This window comes from Anser anser (assembly GCF_964211835.1).
Source record: "Anser anser genome assembly, chromosome: 1".
NCBI lineage: Eukaryota > Metazoa > Chordata > Aves > Anseriformes > Anatidae > Anser > Anser anser.
In genome coordinates, this window is record NC_139720.1 from 12794296 (window position 1) to 12812267 (window position 17972).

General features: G+C 38.7%; 1 protein-coding gene across 16 annotated transcripts in view; it reads left to right on the top strand.

Annotated features, from left to right (window-relative positions):
* The window catches only part of MAGI2 (membrane associated guanylate kinase, WW and PDZ domain containing 2), a 773420-nt gene that overhangs the window by 695280 nt on the left and 60168 nt on the right, over positions 1-17972 (top strand). For 6 of the 16 annotated variants that reach the window (XM_083811051.1, XM_083811059.1, XM_083811060.1 and 3 more), the window contains 5 exons: positions 1199-1240; positions 6584-6675; positions 11806-11998; positions 12972-13058; positions 15041-15289. In XM_083811051.1, coding sequence (XP_083667177.1) covers positions 1199-1240; positions 6584-6675; positions 11806-11998; positions 12972-13058; positions 15041-15289 — 663 coding nt within the window. The remainder of the gene's footprint in view (positions 1-1198; positions 1241-6583; positions 6676-11805; positions 11999-12971; positions 13059-15040; positions 15290-17972) is intronic. The other 10 variants (XM_083811061.1, XM_083811062.1, XM_083811053.1 and 7 more) reach the window with 3 other exon arrangements.

A 17972-nucleotide genomic window follows, 5' to 3' on the forward strand; every position in this document is an offset into this window, starting at 1 on the left:
CAATCAAAACACCATATTCAAAGGGCTTTTCCCATCCACTCAAGTCCCTAGACCGTATTTTAGGTAAGCTGGATATCAGTCTTGTGAATTTGAGCAGGTCATGGCATGGTAGATACTCTAACCCAAAAAAAAAAAAAAAAAGAAGTCATAAGACATTCAGTAGCCTCCATCTTTATTTTGGGGGAAATGTTTTTATCCTAGAGCATTTATTCAGTATTGACTCAAGTGAACTGTGAATTACTCAGCTGCTATCACTGCTGCCTTTATGAAGCAGTCCACCAGAAGGCCAGGCAGGTATCTTTAGTCCAAAATCTTCCAAGGTGATAAAGAGCTGTTCATAAATGAAATAGTGTCTTCTCATTTCCCTCTCTACAACCAAATAAGGCTCAGCTAAAAGTGCTGCCCTCCAGTGCATGCTCTGGTCTCTTTCTGCCTGGAATGACCTACTTATTCCTATCTTCTGTCTCAGGAAGATAAAATTCACTCATCTGTTGAATCCTACAGATGCTGATGTTACAGACCTTACCATATTCATACCATCAAATATGACTGGCAATTATATTTTGGTTTAGATTCACGTGAACACACTAGTGCTTTATTTGCCTATTTACTGTCAGTAGGCCAATGCCTACTTCTTGTTTGGGACGTTTTGCAACTCACTCTGGATGCTGTAGGGATCATAAAACAAGCTCTTAGTTACAGCATTTAAAAATCAGCAAAAGAAGTGTAACAGAATTCACCTATAGATTTGTTCCTGACCCCTCTAATACCAGCAAAGTATCTGTATATGTTTGCAGCTGAATTGAATAAAAGTAGTGGTCAGGTCAACTAAACATAGTCATTAAACTTTTCCTTTTATTGCTGTGCTTGAATAAGCACAAATATTGTCACTATTTTCCATAATTTTGAATGCATTAATACTTTTGTCTTCATCATAAGCAATGTTCTGTTAAAGGAACGTTACCATCTTTCTATCCCTTTCGCTCTGCATAGAAATGGACAGGGAGGTCTACATCTAGCAGGAATATGTGCATATACTGCCTAGAAAGTCAGGAAGGGGGGGAAGAGAAAAAAATATGTGCAACAGAAAGTGGAAACTGCCCTTTGGTAATTCAAAACACAGCAGAGAAAGTGATGCTGCATCTTTAAATAAATTGAGAAATTTATTTCAACTTTGATTCCCCATTTTCCTATTCAGAACAAGTGCTGCCCAGGACTGGTTTTCGAGTGGATTCCTCTGGCAAGTATTCTTCAGCCTTCATTGTCCTGTAAACTAATTGTCCTTCATTTTATGTTTTAGTAATTCTTCTTTCTTTAATCACTTCTCTAGAATATGGGCAGTCATGGCTGCCAAGTCACCATTTTATTTTTGTATGAGATTTGCAGGGTTATAGAAGGCTCACTCTAAATCTTTTTTTTTTCTTTTTTTTTTCTCTTGTTTTTTTTTACACAATAGGTTTATATTTTGAACACGGAAAAGTATTCTTCTTTTTCTTCAGACAGTTTTTGTGTATGTTTTACAATGTATTACATCTGCTTTCATATGTTAGTGTACACTTTTTAACATAAGAATATTTCTCCATAGCTCATGCCCAAAACTTAGCTTAAGCATTATTTTGCGCAAAAAAAAAAAAAAATAGATTCATCTTCATTTGCAAAAGAACAAAACTGCATTATGCAGACCCAACCATTCCTTGTTCCCATACATATCTTGTTCTGAAATAAAAACTAAAAGCAAGTGCTTTCAAAAATAAAAGGTTTTAGTGGTGTGTGAATCAACATCTGTCCTGTAAAATGGCAATGGATCTGTTTAAAAAAATCCTGATCTGATCTTAAGTGAACAGTTAGAACAAGGCATCCCATACAAAGGCTGTTTTGACGATCCCATTAAAATCTTTTCTAGTCTTACACAGCTCGAACAAGGCTCCTAAATTAAATATGATTTTGTGCTGGTTTTGCATACCACTTCAGAGTTTATACATTGAGTAGGTTAGAATACTTTTTTATTTTTTACTTGAATTATTTTCATAGTGGAGTCTTTATTTACTAGCTTTTCCTCTCTATAAATATGAAGATGAAATATATGGCTTTTAAAATGAAAGTTGAGTACACCCAGAAAGACTGCAAAATTATTACAATGAAGCTCTTCATGTTTCTTTTAATTGCAATATGGATGAGATTTAATAAAAAAATAAATAAATTTAAAAAAAAAAAAAAGAGTCATTCTCAACACTAAAAGCATCACTCAAAATACCAGCTTTATCACTATAAAAATCACTTGGAACTTGTGTGACTTGACTCTTACAGGAAATTAATTAATCATCTTCAGGAATATATTTTCTCTACATGCCTTTAAGAAACAATTGTACAATGTGTAACTCACCTTGAAATTCAGATGAATACAGTATAGAAATGTAGCTGAGGGTTGATAATCACATCTGCACATTTGAGAACTCACTATTGTTCAGTAGCAATCTATTCTGGTGCCTTTACATTTTAAGCAAATTCCCTGTCTTCCAGGAACCAAAAAGCAGAATTTCCCAATGTTCTTTACCATCCTCACTGTGCAGCAATGATCATATCACAGCTTGCCCAATGTCACTCTTGAATTCATGGGAGCCAGCTGGTTTTATAACCTAGCAGTGATTTGGTTTTGTCTTTTGTAGACTAAATGACTCTAAGAAAATTTTCTTTTACACACAGACACACAAAATAAACAATATGCTATAAGAAAGCAATGAAGTTACTAACAATGAAACAAAAAGTTCTTTTTCCAATATACACATGCAGAAAAGTAAGGGATGACAGGGGACATTGTCATTCTTGCACAAGATACCTGTATTATGAAATCAGAAATATTGACTTTAAGCTGAAACTCTGTTTTCAGTGAAACTGGTAGGAGATGGGACATTCAGGTGAATTACATTGGCTAGAAGGAAAGCTGTGTAAAAGACTATACTAATTCAGCCTTGGCTTGACTCCTGTGCCTGCAGACCTGCTCATTGCTTCTTACTTGGCATGATCCACAGGTTCCAATCTAGCTTACCAAGGGGAAAAAAAAAGACCTGTTTTCCATAATGAATTCATATTAACCAACAGTTTGCTGTATATTGCAAGGCACAGGAGTGTCATTTTACTGTAAGTATAGGTAATTTCCTTTGTGAGTATGATCAATTGAAAATCTGCTCCAGCAAGAACAGACAAAATTTAGTTTATCTAACAATCCTTTGCGACGAGAAAAAGAACCAGAATCATAGAGAAGTAAGCACTGAAGAAATGTCAGAGGAAATGCAATCACTTACCTGGGTAAGAGTAATTGATCAATGTACACTTAGGAATATTGAAACTGCTGGCACATTATAGTAGGGATTTTTAGTAAATCTACCAAGCATGGGCTCCTGTAATAAGAATGTGTAGTAGCAAATGACTTACCTAGCTTTAGAAAAAAGGAAAAAAGGAGATTTCATCATCAAGTCTTTAGAGTATATTTTCAGTTAAACAATACCTAGCTACCAGTATGGAGATAAATTGAGACCTAATGAAAAGGATTCGGCGAAAGGCTGGTTGTGTCAGAATAAGCTGGTAAATGATTTTTTGCCCAAACAAGTGATGCATGTTTAATAAATCTAGAATTCAACAAATGTTTATTTTCCTAGATGTCAGTTATAATTGATGTACTCCATGTTAGCCTGGAGAAGACAGTACTTAAGACGTAGAATATAAAAAGGAATGGCTAGAAAGTGGATAAGTAATTATACTAGAAGAATAGTTTCTGGATTGAAGGGATAATATTAGTGATGAGCCTTGAAATAAGTCTTCTGTGTTTCATTAATGACCTAAGCAAAAAAACTAGGGGTGGGAATAAGGTCCCCGTTCAGCCACATAACCTCGGATATCTGTGGTGTATCTGTCTCCAGACCAGCGGAGAGCTGGTCTGTGCAGCCAAGGGAGTCATGTCATCACACCAAGCATGAGAGTTAAACAACCAGCAATAGCAGTGGAGGAAATGTTCTCAAGTACATTAGTCGGTTTATGAAAATAATAATATATTACAGTGAAAAAGCGAGTAAAATCCGTTAGTAAAAACTCTGGATGAGGCAGGTGACCTAGCAACAAAGGCCACAAACTGGCATAGATGTGCATTGTCTTCTTTGCTTATGTCCTCCCTGGTAAGGTCTGTGTGTTGTTTGCCTCAGGCGTTTGCGTAACAGGGAGTCTAGCTGGACTAGATGGCCCAGGGATCCTTTCTAGTCCCATGTTTTGATTGCGTGGTGGTACAGAAAACATCATTTTTAAAGGCAGCTATCAGTGGACTGGGAACTGTTGGCAGAGAATGTGTTCTATAGACTTTCCACCTTTTGGGGAGCAAAGGCTCTTCTGAGCAAGGGAGATGGGTGAAGTCAGTCACAAACTGTTAGAGCTCATAGAAAAGAAAAGGATGCCCACATGCCTTTTTAGGGTCAACCTAGCTTACTTAGTCCATTCTAAACAGGTAGAAAAGCAGCGTCATTTAAAAAACTTTATACTGCTTATTTTGGAATCTGGTGCTAGCATTGGTTTGGATCAGCTTTGTAAATGTATGTGTTTGAGTTGATTCTTCATCTCAGCATGGCAAAGTGTGTACTCTTCATAATCGGACATTCTTACACTTTCTTAATGTATTCCAAACTCTGCACATCCACTCAGGTGTGTAGGAAAAAAAAAAAAAAAAGTAGTGCTTGATTTGTGTCAAACCGCTGGTGTTTCCTTTGACTGGTGCCTTTGACTGGTGCCTTTGACTGTCAGACTTGGCTATAAAAGTTGATCCTAGTGTGTCTATCTGCAAGGTCCTCTCCCTGGTACTAAACCCCAACCTTGTAACACTTAGGCACAGCAAATTAAGTAAGGGCAGAGTGTTGCTTTAATCTTAAAATTCCTTTGCCTCTCATGACTTTTAAACAAAATTTGCATTAGTTTAACACTCTGTACTTGCACAAACTTCATGTGTTCTTTTATTCAATGTTGAGAAACATCAAATAAATTGGGAAAAAATATCATAATAATAAGCTTTTAGAATCTTTTTGGGATTCTCTTCTAAGTATATGAAAAGCAAGTTTGTAGGGAAAGGTAATACTTTCATTTTACCAACCAAAACATTTGGGACAGATTGTCTCACTCATACCAACATATCTTGCTGCAACAATGCACCATGCTGCTGTCTAGAGAGGATTTTTATGGCATGATCATAGTATAGAGCCACTGCATGTAGTTCTGCATCTCTGCTTTTGCAAGACCTGACAAGACTAAAACAGTTCTAATTCCAGACTGGATCTGGGATCTGCCCAACTCAGCAGTTTGGTAGGTGTCCGCTGATGCTGTCGGGGGATCTATAAATGAGAGTGGCCGAAGCATGGTATTTCAGCCATCTGTAGTCTCTCCCCTCCTGAGGAAACAAGACATGACTGGAGACATTAGAAACAGTTGGCTGGAATACACCTACCCATCCCTTTTTGTCTTTTGGGGTTGGCAACAATGTCTAAATGTGCACCTAAATGTGCAACAACTTATAGACTGGAGTGCAATTTGTACAAAAGACCACTCTTGTTCATAACTGTCCTACTTTAGCTGATGAGCCCAAAGTATATCAGACAAAGCAATACTCAAAACAATTTCCCACTACTTTAACTGCTTACTATTCCACTTTATACTATTCAAAATTTTATTTAAAATTTCTCTTTTGCTCTTCGAGTGCATCAAAACCCCAAACAAGAAGCTCTTTCAAATGAAGATAAAGGTTCTTTTATAAGAAACTGAGTTTTAAAAAATGCTACTTTCCTGAACTCAGATATTCCAGGACAGAATATATGTTTACAGGCACATTATGCAGGCATATGGAAGCACAATTTTAATGATTCATAAAGCTGCTGAGACCTTAATTGAGTAGCATTAAGGAGTTCAAGTTAATGATGTTAGCTTTCAGTTTAAACCTTAAGACTCAGAGGCTTATAATGATAGCTTTTGTGAAAACTCTTTATTGACGGTATTACCTGAAAGTGGAATACTTAAAAGCTACATTACATAAAAACGACATACTGTTTTATATGTGTGTGGAAGTAAAATGGCCTATAATGATTATTCATCTTTTGTAAGTTGGATTGATAATTTTTCTATGTATCTTTATCTCCCATTTCAGTTTATTTTCTTTAGGTTTTAACAAACTGCAAGGAAAACGCAGATTAAATGCCAGAGGTGGCTGAACAGAAAAATATTATGCAGTCAGTCTTAGGAAGAAGGCACCTTTATAACCTCTATTTTGGAAAGACTTTTCCTGTACTGTTCGCCTGTGAATGTGTTGTAGCTTGGGTTTAGTTTATTTTACTGAACATAATCATCCTCCAAGACACCTGCATTTTCAAGTGTCTCCTCCTTGTCTGTGTACAACACATTGTGTCCCATTTGTTTCCACCAGCTCTAACCAGGCTGCCATTAGTCATGTGCAATGAACACGAGGTGGGGAGGGCAGGGAGGTGGAGAGGGGAAGATGGTGCAAATTCTCAAGGCAAAACCAAAATGCTTTGCTCAGTGGGATTTCCCTTTAATCCAGGTCCCGATTACAAGGAGCTGGATGTTCACCTTCGGAGAATGGAGTCTGGTTTTGGCTTCAGGATCCTTGGAGGAGATGAGCCTGGACAGCCTGTGAGTATTTTTTCATGACTTTCCGTGTTAGAACTCTAAAATCCATGTAAAGTTCAAAAATATATTACTATATAGCTGAACCCAAATGAACATCATGTTAAGGTTATAAGTAAAAGGGCTTTTTTGTTCATCCATAGAAAGACAGGGTTCTCAGGCTGTCGACACCTGAAAGATGTCACAGCCAATGAAGCTAGAATCACCAGGAATTCACCAGTTCGAAACAGCGCATCACTCAGCCCTTTACAGAGGTGTAGCCCAGCATCTTTTCATCCTGACTTTCCAAGACTGTTTTAACTTTAAGCAGTAGATTTTAAAAATCAAATTATATAAAGCTATTCATAACTGTGTACAGTGTAGGCAAGCTATATATACGCATAGGTTTCAAAGGTACTATTCACAATGCAGTGTATTTCAAGAAACACGGGAGGCTCCACCAGGGAGCGATAGTGCATGTTTCGGGTTAGATGACAACATCCTGTGGTGCATCCAACATAACAAAGGTAGCTGTATACCTACCAGAAAGGAGACATCCCAATGCTAAAATTGATATTTACTGCAAAGCCAATACAGATTCATAATAGGTGAAAAATTAAAATAAAATAAAATTCTAAAATAAAATAAAATAATTTTTTAAATGTGTATTTTGGTAAAAAAGTGAAATATATGTATATAAATACAAAAATTAGGGGAGGGAAGGCAGAGTTAATACTCCTTCAGAATAACTTTGATGACATTACTGTGTTTTTTTAGGGAGAAGTAATGCCAAATTGATACTGATAACATTTTATTCTCTCAAACTTATATGTTCTGAGTCCTGTGTTTCTGCAGTGAACTACTTCCAAGGAAATATATAACTAGTTGATAGATGTATATATTCTGTATTCAGATTCATACAGAATAATACAGTTGTCATTCATGCATTAACATTAACCAACACATGGTTCTGAGAAACAAAGAAGTTTATCTATGTTAAAATAGTCAACATCTGTCAAAGTACTGATAAATTTTAATAGCTTGCTGATGCCTCTTGTAATAAGTAACAAACACACTGTGTTCTAAAAAAAAGATGTTTCACAAGTGCAGATTGAAACACAGAGACCTTATGTTAGACTAAATATCTTGGAATGGATTTGCAAAGCTAAGTAAGGTGCAGCAGTACAGAAGGACTTCAGTATCAAAACACTTTCACCATCTACACCTGCGGCGTGTCTGAATTCCCTCTGGCATCTTGCTTCTGCCATGGATCTTGTCCCACTGCAAGGCCACTGAGCTGCCATCTTCACACTCTCCAGCTAAGCATTTTTCCTGTCTTCTCTGGATGACCCAGTCAACATGCATTCCCAAAGCTTGTCTACTCAATGAAGCCAAAAAGGAAATCTATTAGGAGTTAGAGGAAATGGTCCATTTTATCCTGCAAAGAACTGACGCCAATGGAAGATTTGGAAATCTCTCTCTACCTGTTTTAGACTGTAGCATCTAGTGGCACTTCCCACCTCCCAGGAAAGTGCCCCTGGCTACAAGGATGCTCAGTAGTCTGTGAAAGAGTCTCTCTTGGTCTCTTCTTCAGTGCTTTTTTCATTACAAATGGATAATTAGGTAGCATCTGGGAGTGAGGGTTTGATTGGCTCTGCAGTTCGGAGGTTTATAACATTCTCAAGGGGAAAAGTGCAGCTCAGATGCCTCATCTAGAAGATGATTATTTATATAGAATGGAATTATTTCAACCTAAACGAGGGAGAGAAAACTGATTTAGAATATCTAATACTCTGATGGTTAGGAATATTTGCTTGAGTTGCAAAAGACCTGAATCTATGTCTCTGCTCAAAAACACAGTAGCGTAAGAATTTGGAAACAAGTACTTTGCCTCCCAGTCATATGCATTATGCACTGAACTTTTATAGAGGAAGCAGCTCTTTCTAGTGGTTCTTTTTTCAGAAAAGGACTGACCTGGCTTTACTGTCTAGAGTCAAAAAAAGATTCATAGCTGGATACCATGTGGAGAGATAAGCACCTTGCTGTTTTTGAAGAGCAGGACTGAATGCTGCCTTCTGTGAACCACCTCCTAAGATGCTTCACTGTCCTACTGAACAATTGCTCTCAGCCTGCACTTAGCCTTAAGGTCACTGCCCTTATTTCAGGTCTTGCAAATACAAAAGTATTTCTCCCCCAGACGTATCAGTCTAACAGGATTTAGGTCTCCCCACAGACCATGTCTCAAAGCCCCCGGGAATGAAGGAGAACCTAGCTTAAGGCTGAGAAGCCGACAAGGCAAAAAGGTGCCTTAGCATTAGATAGTGCAGCACTGACCTTCTCAGCTCTCACTCCCTCTTTGTTGCCCATCTACTTGATTCTCTGCTCACTTTCATCCCTAGTAAAGAAGACAGACAGACTCTACTTTAAAAAATACATAAATAAATAAAAATAAAAATAAATATATATATATAAAAAAAAAGAAACTAGTTTGTATTCAAAATACAAGAGCTTTTACCTCTGTTTTCTCTCCTCCACTGCTTCCCAGCTCCCCCATGGACAGCCCACCCACAGACTTCTATTCCTTTCACCTCCAGAAAAGGAGAGGCAGTTTCTGCCTGTCCTCCAAACCCCTGCATTTCCTGTGAAACAAGAACTGAGACACTTTGAAATGTTTGTTTCAGCTCTCCTGCTGTGCAGTCAGGTAACACAGGACAAAAAGAAGCTTTCACTGGCTTTTGTCTTTGTGGTTTGGTTCCTAAAAAGGAGTATAGATTCTTCAGTGTAAGGCAATAAGTTTCTCAAAGAAGCAGAATCCACATAAAGTTTTTCAAAACAATTATACTGACACTATAGAGGGACTGTAACATAGTTCCTTCTAGTTATATCAGCTACCTGGACCTTACAAAGCGAAAGCGATGTTGGAGTAATCTATTTTCCATATTTCTAGGCACAAAGTTTCTTTTCCAAAGGAGCGACTCACATTTATCAAAGTATTTCAAATTGCTGTCCCAAGATGGGGAAGTATTATTTCGATTCTTTTTATGGTCAATGCCAAGAAGCAGACATTTCTAAGACATAACAGAGATCCATTGAGCAAAGAGTTAGGATAATGCAGACCATACATTAGGAGCTCCTGTTTTTAGCAGTGATCAAAGAAAGAGTTCGGATTATTAGCTTGGATTTAGACAACGCAGACATTTAAAATTAGGTGAGATGAATTACACCTCTTACATCTATTTCTTAAATTTTACTGTCCCTGTGAAGCTACTGTGTTATAATGAAACCAAAACACAAATTCAAATACTTAGCAAGAGTCACAAATAAATTAAATATCAAAACAGAGATTAACAAGCATGAGTTAATAAAATCCAGACTTTGGTTTCAGATTATGCTCTGTCACAGTCTTCCTAGATTGTGCCGGTTTTGTTCAAGAGTCAATTCCATCAGTGAGATGAGTAACACAATCACATTCCACTGTGGACATTGGAAAGATCAGCAATAATTACGTAATTTGTCAAAACTAGAAGGAGTTTTTACACTTTGCAGTAGATACTGATGATCTACCTAGCCGTGAGCAGCCATTGTGTTTCTTTAAAGTTTAAAGATGCACAAATTGTTCAATACTTTGGCAGCCTAGAATCAATTATAAAGAAACTGCAAATGCCCAAAGGAGGAAGTTAGCCCCTACAATCGCAAAAGCTAAAGAAGGCTACCACACATCTCTTTCCAAGACAACTAGAAGAAATCTTACTCATATGAGATGCAAAAATATAAAGGTTTTGAGGATACTTTCTGGAGATCTAGCTAAACTTGGCTTTGGATAGCTCTTTTACTCTCCAGTGAAGGAGCAGAAATACATATTTCATAGCTGGATTTTGTACAAAGAATTTTCCAAAGCTTTGAGGCATATTCTTTCAATGTTTGAAGAGCAGAATAGAGAATCTGAAAGAACATCTCTGGGAACTCAGTCTGGTACTGCTTAACAGGAACCCAGAAACACCAGGAAGCAGGAAAATGCTGCATCTTGCTCTCTCTTTGCTACATTTTCTAAGCAAAAGTGAGCCAAAGGGAGGAGAGAAAATGGGGAAAATTCTTCAGGCTCCTTGTGGGGAGTTTCATTTAAACACTCTGCTGGGGGGCTTCCAACTCTGCAGCTGAGACCACAAAAAAACAAGACCACCTGCATGGCTACAACATCTAGCCTTTCAGTTCTTCATGAAAAGCAGTATGTGATGGCTTTTATCTTTTATTATTTAAAACGGATTGTCACACGGCGTGTCATATCCATCATTCTGTGCTCACTCTAACACTGAATGGGAGAAAAGAAAATTTGGAACACGCTCTGTGAATGCTTTAATATTCTTTCAAAGAAAGCAGGTTTTGTTTGAATCAATCTTGACTGTTCTACCAGTTATTCCACGGGGAAAATATATATGTCTTCTTCTAATAAATTATGTGAATTTATGTGCATAGAAAGTGAAGAAAGTCATTAAAAGGTTCTGAACAGATTTTTTACTAGTTTATATATCCCATACAAATTACATTTAAATGTCGATTTGGGAAAACAACATCTGCACAGAGTAAGCTGACATTTTTCCACTTTTTACATTTTGCTAATCAGTTACTACCTGTACAATTATTCATTATGAGTAATAACATTTGATATAGCACCCTTTTTTTCCCCACTAAAGAGCCACAAAGCAAACTTTATGTGTGGGGTCATTTCCACCACTAACCTCAAGTGTATCATTCCAGGTGCTTACATTGTGCACCAATGAGTAGTCTATGACTAATTAATTTTAAGTCAAGAGGACCTTTACATGGAATTAATCTGTATAGATTTTCTGCAAAATGTAGGGTATCTAAAGTCATTGCCCCTTACAGTTAAATTGTCTTGATTTGACTATAACAGGTAGATAATCCTTAGATTGGGATTTTACCTTCTCACCAAAGATAAGAGAATATCTTCAATCACACCCACAGAGCAGGAACACGGCTTTCAGATGCACACAGATCTCTTCACTTGCACTGAGTCACGAACTAAATTTCAACAGAAAGGGAAAATCACTACAGCATTCATGGGGAAAAAATGGGAGGCTACATATGTCTGTGCACGCAGTATATGTATGTCAGGGTTTTGTTCCTTTGCCACCCTAGATCCTCATAGGAGCAGTAATTGCGATGGGCTCAGCAGACAGAGACGGCCGTCTCCACCCTGGTGATGAACTGGTGTATGTAGATGGGATTCCAGTGGCCGGCAAAACCCACCGATACGTGATTGACCTTATGCATAACGCTGCCCGAAATGGGCAGGTGAACCTTACTGTGAGGAGAAAGGTGCTACCCACAGGTGAGTGAAGAAGACTGGGAAGAACAGAGCTCAGTGCTGTCAGCACAAACAGGTGCTGACAAATTTAATGTTTTTTTTTTTTTTTTGTAATTTGAAGAAAAATAATTGTAAATATGTTTCCCTCATTTATGTGATAAAAGTGCTACAGCTGAGTGTTGCTTCCCTCAGAAGTGGGTATCACATTGGCAGCCCTGGTGTGGTGACCATGAATGCTCTGGGTTTGTTCCATGCTGTCCTGCTCTGTGCTGTCTCCTCTTGTCTCCTTCTGGGACAAAATGTTTGCATTTGGTTAAAACTGTTAAAGCTGACTGTGTGAATAAGCATTTGGAGAAATTCTCAAAGCCTGTTAACTGTTTAGGGCAAGGATTCATTTCACTCTTGTATGTGTTAAAAGCCCATTTCTGGTCTCACTGATGTCATTTGGAGATTCACACACACACACACACACTGCAAGGCCAGCTGGATGAAAACTTTCTGTACGGCAGAAAAGGCTGCTAGGAACAGGGCCAGTTCCTCCTTTCACGCAGACATGTTCAGAAAATAAACCTAAAATAATATGAAGGATCTAAAGTAAATAACACCTTTAGACTAGCCTGGTGCGATTACTGGAAAACACACATACTTGGAAAAATGCGTGGCAGCATCTATTAAAGTTTTAACGGGAGAAGCTGCTGCTGTTCCCTTGAAACTTTTTCGTACACAAGGAAAGAGGTGTTATTAATAAGTTTTTTAGATTGGTGTGGTTAGTGCACTTCGCTGAGACACCAGAAATGAGCAAACCCCTGTTTCCAGCCTGTCCTCTCGTCAGCCTCCCTGTGCCTTAGATCCGCTGTCGCTGCCTGAGCTGCTCCCCTTCGCTCTCCTGCCAAAAAGCCACCCCACAGCCATCCCCGTGTCCTCAGTGCTCCCCTCCCCATTGCAGCCCCCCCATTCCGCTCCCGCGGGACTGACTTTCTTCTGTTACTGACTCCAGAGCCCTCCAGCCAGAAAGGGCCCCCTCCACCCGGCGCGACGCCCCCTCGCAGCTCCCCCAGCGCTAGGAAAATGGCCAATAACCAAGGTAATACGCCGAGCGTTTCGACTTAGGGCCTTGCCCGGCTCTGCCGGCGGTAGGCACAATTAGTAACAGCGAGGGGCAGCACCGAAGGGATGTCAGCCCTCACTGCTGCTCATTACATGTTAAGTACGAGGGTCTATGAGACACGCGGGTCCCCCGGCACGCAAAATCGAACAAGCTGCTAAAACACCTGGAGTTATTCTTAGGCCCTGAGAGTGCCACGCTGGGGAGTATCGCGTGTAACTCATTAATGTTTAAGCATTTCTGGAGCTGAACAGGATTTTAATTTTATGTCTTACAACACGAGCTTTGTGGGAGAATTTTAAAATGAGTGATGTGGGGCATAACTGCAAAATGCTGTACTAGCACGTCAAGCCCGATCAATTCAGCATGAATGTGAGCAGCAGAGGGAAACAAGGCTGCCCTCATCCTCCTGGCGGCCGGTGTCCGTGTTTTACCCAGCCCTGGCCTGGGACCACCGCTCCGCAGACACTCACCCCAGCCTGGGACTGATAGACACCACTAGCAAGCTCTGAAAAACAATTTGGTTAGGAAAATGTGGTTACCTCAGAACAACGAGGATTAAAATGCCATTTCTCCACAGGCAGAAGCAAAATGTAATTTTTCTGATGAATATCTATCGCAAAATTGACAATCAAATAGCTGTTTAAACTTTTTCTCCTTTATCTTTCTTCTACTGTACTTAACGGCATTCAGTTGCATTCATTTATGGTCAAGCCAGCTCTTGGTCATTCTGCAGGGTAAGATAATTTCCTTTCTGTTGCAGCCATACTGTCACAAAGGGTATCCAGCTGTCTGAAACATGACAGCCAGAAAATGAGATCTCTCTTGTCACTGACTATGGCATTTAGTTGCAGATTTGGTTCAATAACTCGTGGAGATTTTCAATTCTAACACAGGAGTATAATAATTGTTTGTTTTTCTTCCTCTTTATTCTCTCTAATCACTTTATTTCATAGTTGCACAAGGACTCCTAAAGGACACACCTGACTGAGAAAGCAACAGTCTGGACTTGGATGTTGTTTATTTTATTAACATATACACACTGAAGGTCTAATTTGCAAGCTCCCTTCCTAGGATGCATGTGTGCATGCGTAAGCTCTGCACATTTTCAGCAGAGCCACTCTCATCATGGTGAAGAGAAAAATTGCTTACATTTATCTTAGAGTTCTGTATTAAAAATGTCAATAAATAATGATTTGTGTAAACTTAGATCTGCAAGGAATATTATTTTTTTTTCCATCTGGAAGTGTAACTTTACTGTTTCCAATTGCCCAAATGCTTGTACTAAAAAAGTGCTTATTCCCACAAGATTTAAGTTGCTCCCTATTTTCGCTACTATAAGGCAGCAGTAAAGTGTGGATGGCCCCCATTGTCACTTTCCAACTCATCACATAAGAGCATCTTCAAAACCTTTAAATGAGTACTGCTCCTGTGATGAAACCCATAGAAAAACTCTTTGTGATTTTTTTTTTCCTTGTATAACTGCTCTGTTCCATAAATGTCTTTTGAGCATGCTAATCAATTTGTAAGAAAGACATTATGCAGCTAATGCTAATTAGTCTATGTTAGCTGCCTGCTTAAATTCTTTTAATCCAAACACAAATAATTTTATATTGGATTAGACGGTCACATTTTCCTCTTGATGACAGATCAACCAGCAGGCAAGGGAATAGTGCTTGGTAACATTTTTGCAATCCAGATAGTCACTGTTTCTTAGTTTCCTTTCCGTTAGACAGCTTAGCACTGAGTGTTCATGCTTGTTTTATCTGATTGCCCTTGAAAGCTTTGCATAATTGTGTAGATTCCTGTCTCTCTGCATCTATTACAGCTCCTAGCTTAATACTTGCGGTAGTCTGGGCCATAGACAGTCAAGTGTATTCATGTTGCATTAGCAAATGTACTGTAAGTCAGAGATCCACTGAGCAAGCCAGTCTGTAATACTGGTATGACTTATATTTTAGGAGAACCATGCCCAGAGAATGGCAGAAGCCCAGGCTCGGTGTCCACGCACCACAGTTCTCCAAGAAGTGACTACGCAACTTATGCTAACAGCAATCACGCTGTCTCTAGCAGCAATGCTACACCCCCCGAGGGCTTTACTTCTCACAGCTTGCAAACCAGCGACGTCGTGATCCACCGCAAGGAGAATGAAGGTTTTGGCTTTGTAATCATCAGCTCCCTGAACAGGCCTGAGTCTGGGTCCACAATAAGTAAGTAAATCATGTTTTTCAGCCCTTATTTTTCCAAGTTTGCCCAAGTAAAAAAAAAAAAAAAAAATGTAATTTAAACCTGACAACTGCTATTTAATCGCTGCACTGATTAAAGCTGAAGGGGCTCTCAAGGTTGCTTCCAGGGGCACTGTTTGTCTGCTGTGTCAATACAAACCCAAAGGCTATCCAGCCTCTAAGGCACTGTTTCACCCATGCACAACAAAATTCACCTACAAAGTAGGTTTTCTCTGTTCCTGTATACCAAAGAGACAGTGGAGAGGTAACCACCAGAGATATGTGAATAAATCATTCACTCACATGCAATTGAATTACTTTTTTTTTTTTTTTGTCAAGGTGAAGTTCAAGAAATTGAAATAAAAGCTGAGATCTCAGCAAACCCCACGACTGCACCTGTCCAGTTAGGGACACTGCAGAATCAACTGGACAACAGGGAAGCTGGTCAGACAGAGGTGCAGGAAGGCTGATTTCTTTAACTGGCTGGATGGTAGATAGTATTGAAGTTACCACTGAGTACGGGCATGATGAATACAGTGGTAAAATCAGATATCAAGGATTATAGCTCACTTTTATGTTTGCTGGGGCTCTACTTCTTTGCTTTGATATCTGCATCTGGCACCATTTGAGATGCCCAGATACATCCAGGGAGAGGGCAGACAGGTGTGACAGAGGACCTGCAGTCCTATCTAGTGCCACCTACAGGTACAGGGGCACCCTTGAGTGTTTTAAATGGCACTGGAAAATTATAATTTAACTGAGTGGAGCCCCTTGGGAGTGGGAGGCATAAAAAGCTTTGAAAAGATACACATCTCCTACCAAATCCATCTGAAACTGTGAGTACTAGCCACTTCTGAAAAATCAAGACAAGTGAGAACATTTGTCATTTTGCATATTACAGCCTAATGCAATCCTTTCTTGCATTTAAAATATGTTTTGAAGAAACTGTTCTTTAGCCCAAAACAGTTTCCTGAGGAAATAAAATAACAATTTCTACTTTCAGGGCCACATTTCGCTCTTATGCATTCATAAGAGAAAAGCAAAGAAGAAAGTACTGGAAAGCCATATCTCACAAGAGCAAATGATCTCAGAAAACTTTTCAATACTTTATGACCATGCAGATATTTAGAGTTCTTTTCATATTACCTCAGCTGAATTTCAAAATTCTATGATTGCCAGAATTAATATTGCAACAAAGCCATGGATAATTAGCCACTTGAGACTCTAAGTTTTCACTTTCTTGAATATAATAGCCAATTGGAAGTTCTCTGCAAAAGATCAGATGGAAAAAATAAATCATAGAGAACATTGAAATACAAACATTAATCAGTTAAGCTAGCCGTGATTTTTTTGAGAAAATTATATCACAGGATTTGAGGCTGGGGAAGATGAAGAGGGAAAGAGCAGAGGAAGACAATATGCCCAAACAACCGAAAGTTCTGTGACCGGAGTGCTCTGCAGGATGTAACAGACACAGGTTCAAGATCCTGCTTTCCTCCCACCCACCAAAATATTCTTTTCTTTCCCACTGCTACATAGGTAGTCACTGTTGAACCTTAGCTGAGAACCTCCAATAGTAACTGAAAATGGCAGTCTGCTGTGGAAGTGACAAGCAAATTTATTCAAATAATAACTGCACTGAATTTCAGTGATCCCAAGAACCACCCAAATCCTAAGTTTAAAACAACAGCAATGAACTAAAAAAGGACATTTGCTGTAAACAGTGACAGAATAGAGAAGAAAATACCATTTCTGTGTGAATTCTGTTCCAAAAATATAAGAGAAAAAATAAGCTGAAAATGACATAATCTGTCAGCAGGAATAAAAATAGGCTAAAAGTCATTGGCCTTTTGAATGTTAAGGGAGGTTCATTTTTCTTCCCTAATATTTATTTGGGTTAAGTAATTTGGGATGTAATAACAAAAGCACAGCCAGTAGATTAAGGGGAAATGACTATCCCCCTTCACACAACACTCATTAGATTCCATCTAGATCATGGCATCCAAGTTTCAAGCCCTTTGGTACTAGATAACATAAACGAGCAAGTTCAGCAGCAGCTACTGAGACTTCCTGAGGTCCTTCCAGCTGGAATTAATGTAAAATCCTTTGATTAAAATGCACAGTCAGATGCAGAAAGCATACTAACAGCAGGTAAGTATCAACTGGGCATAGGATGTATAATATCAAAAATATAACTTACATCAATATCAGAATATGGATCTGCATGGCACCATGTCAAGTATCTTGGTAGTCACTTGCTTCTTGTAACATTAGTGTATTAATTTGGTGAAATGCTGTGCTGTAGTTCCAGTGTTTCTGGTTTCAGAGGCACTTGTTGACAGCTTACGTATCCCCATGTGTGCTGTGTAGATATACCCTAAACATATGCAGTTAACATGACATTAACATAACATAAACATTAATATAGAAATTGCAAAGCAACTCTGCAAGAATCAAAATGGGCAAAAAAGGTCAGAAAAGGGAATATCTTGTAGTGCAAGGTACTGATATGCACAGCATAGCCTGAAAAGTCATCTCACTGGGAACATCTTCAGGGCAAAGAGAAGAAGCATTCATTTGATTTAAGAATGTTTATTTTGATATCTTTATTCCTTTCTCTACTTTCTTGTCAAAGTAAAAGACTTGAGGACTTGGAAGCGCTAAGTAT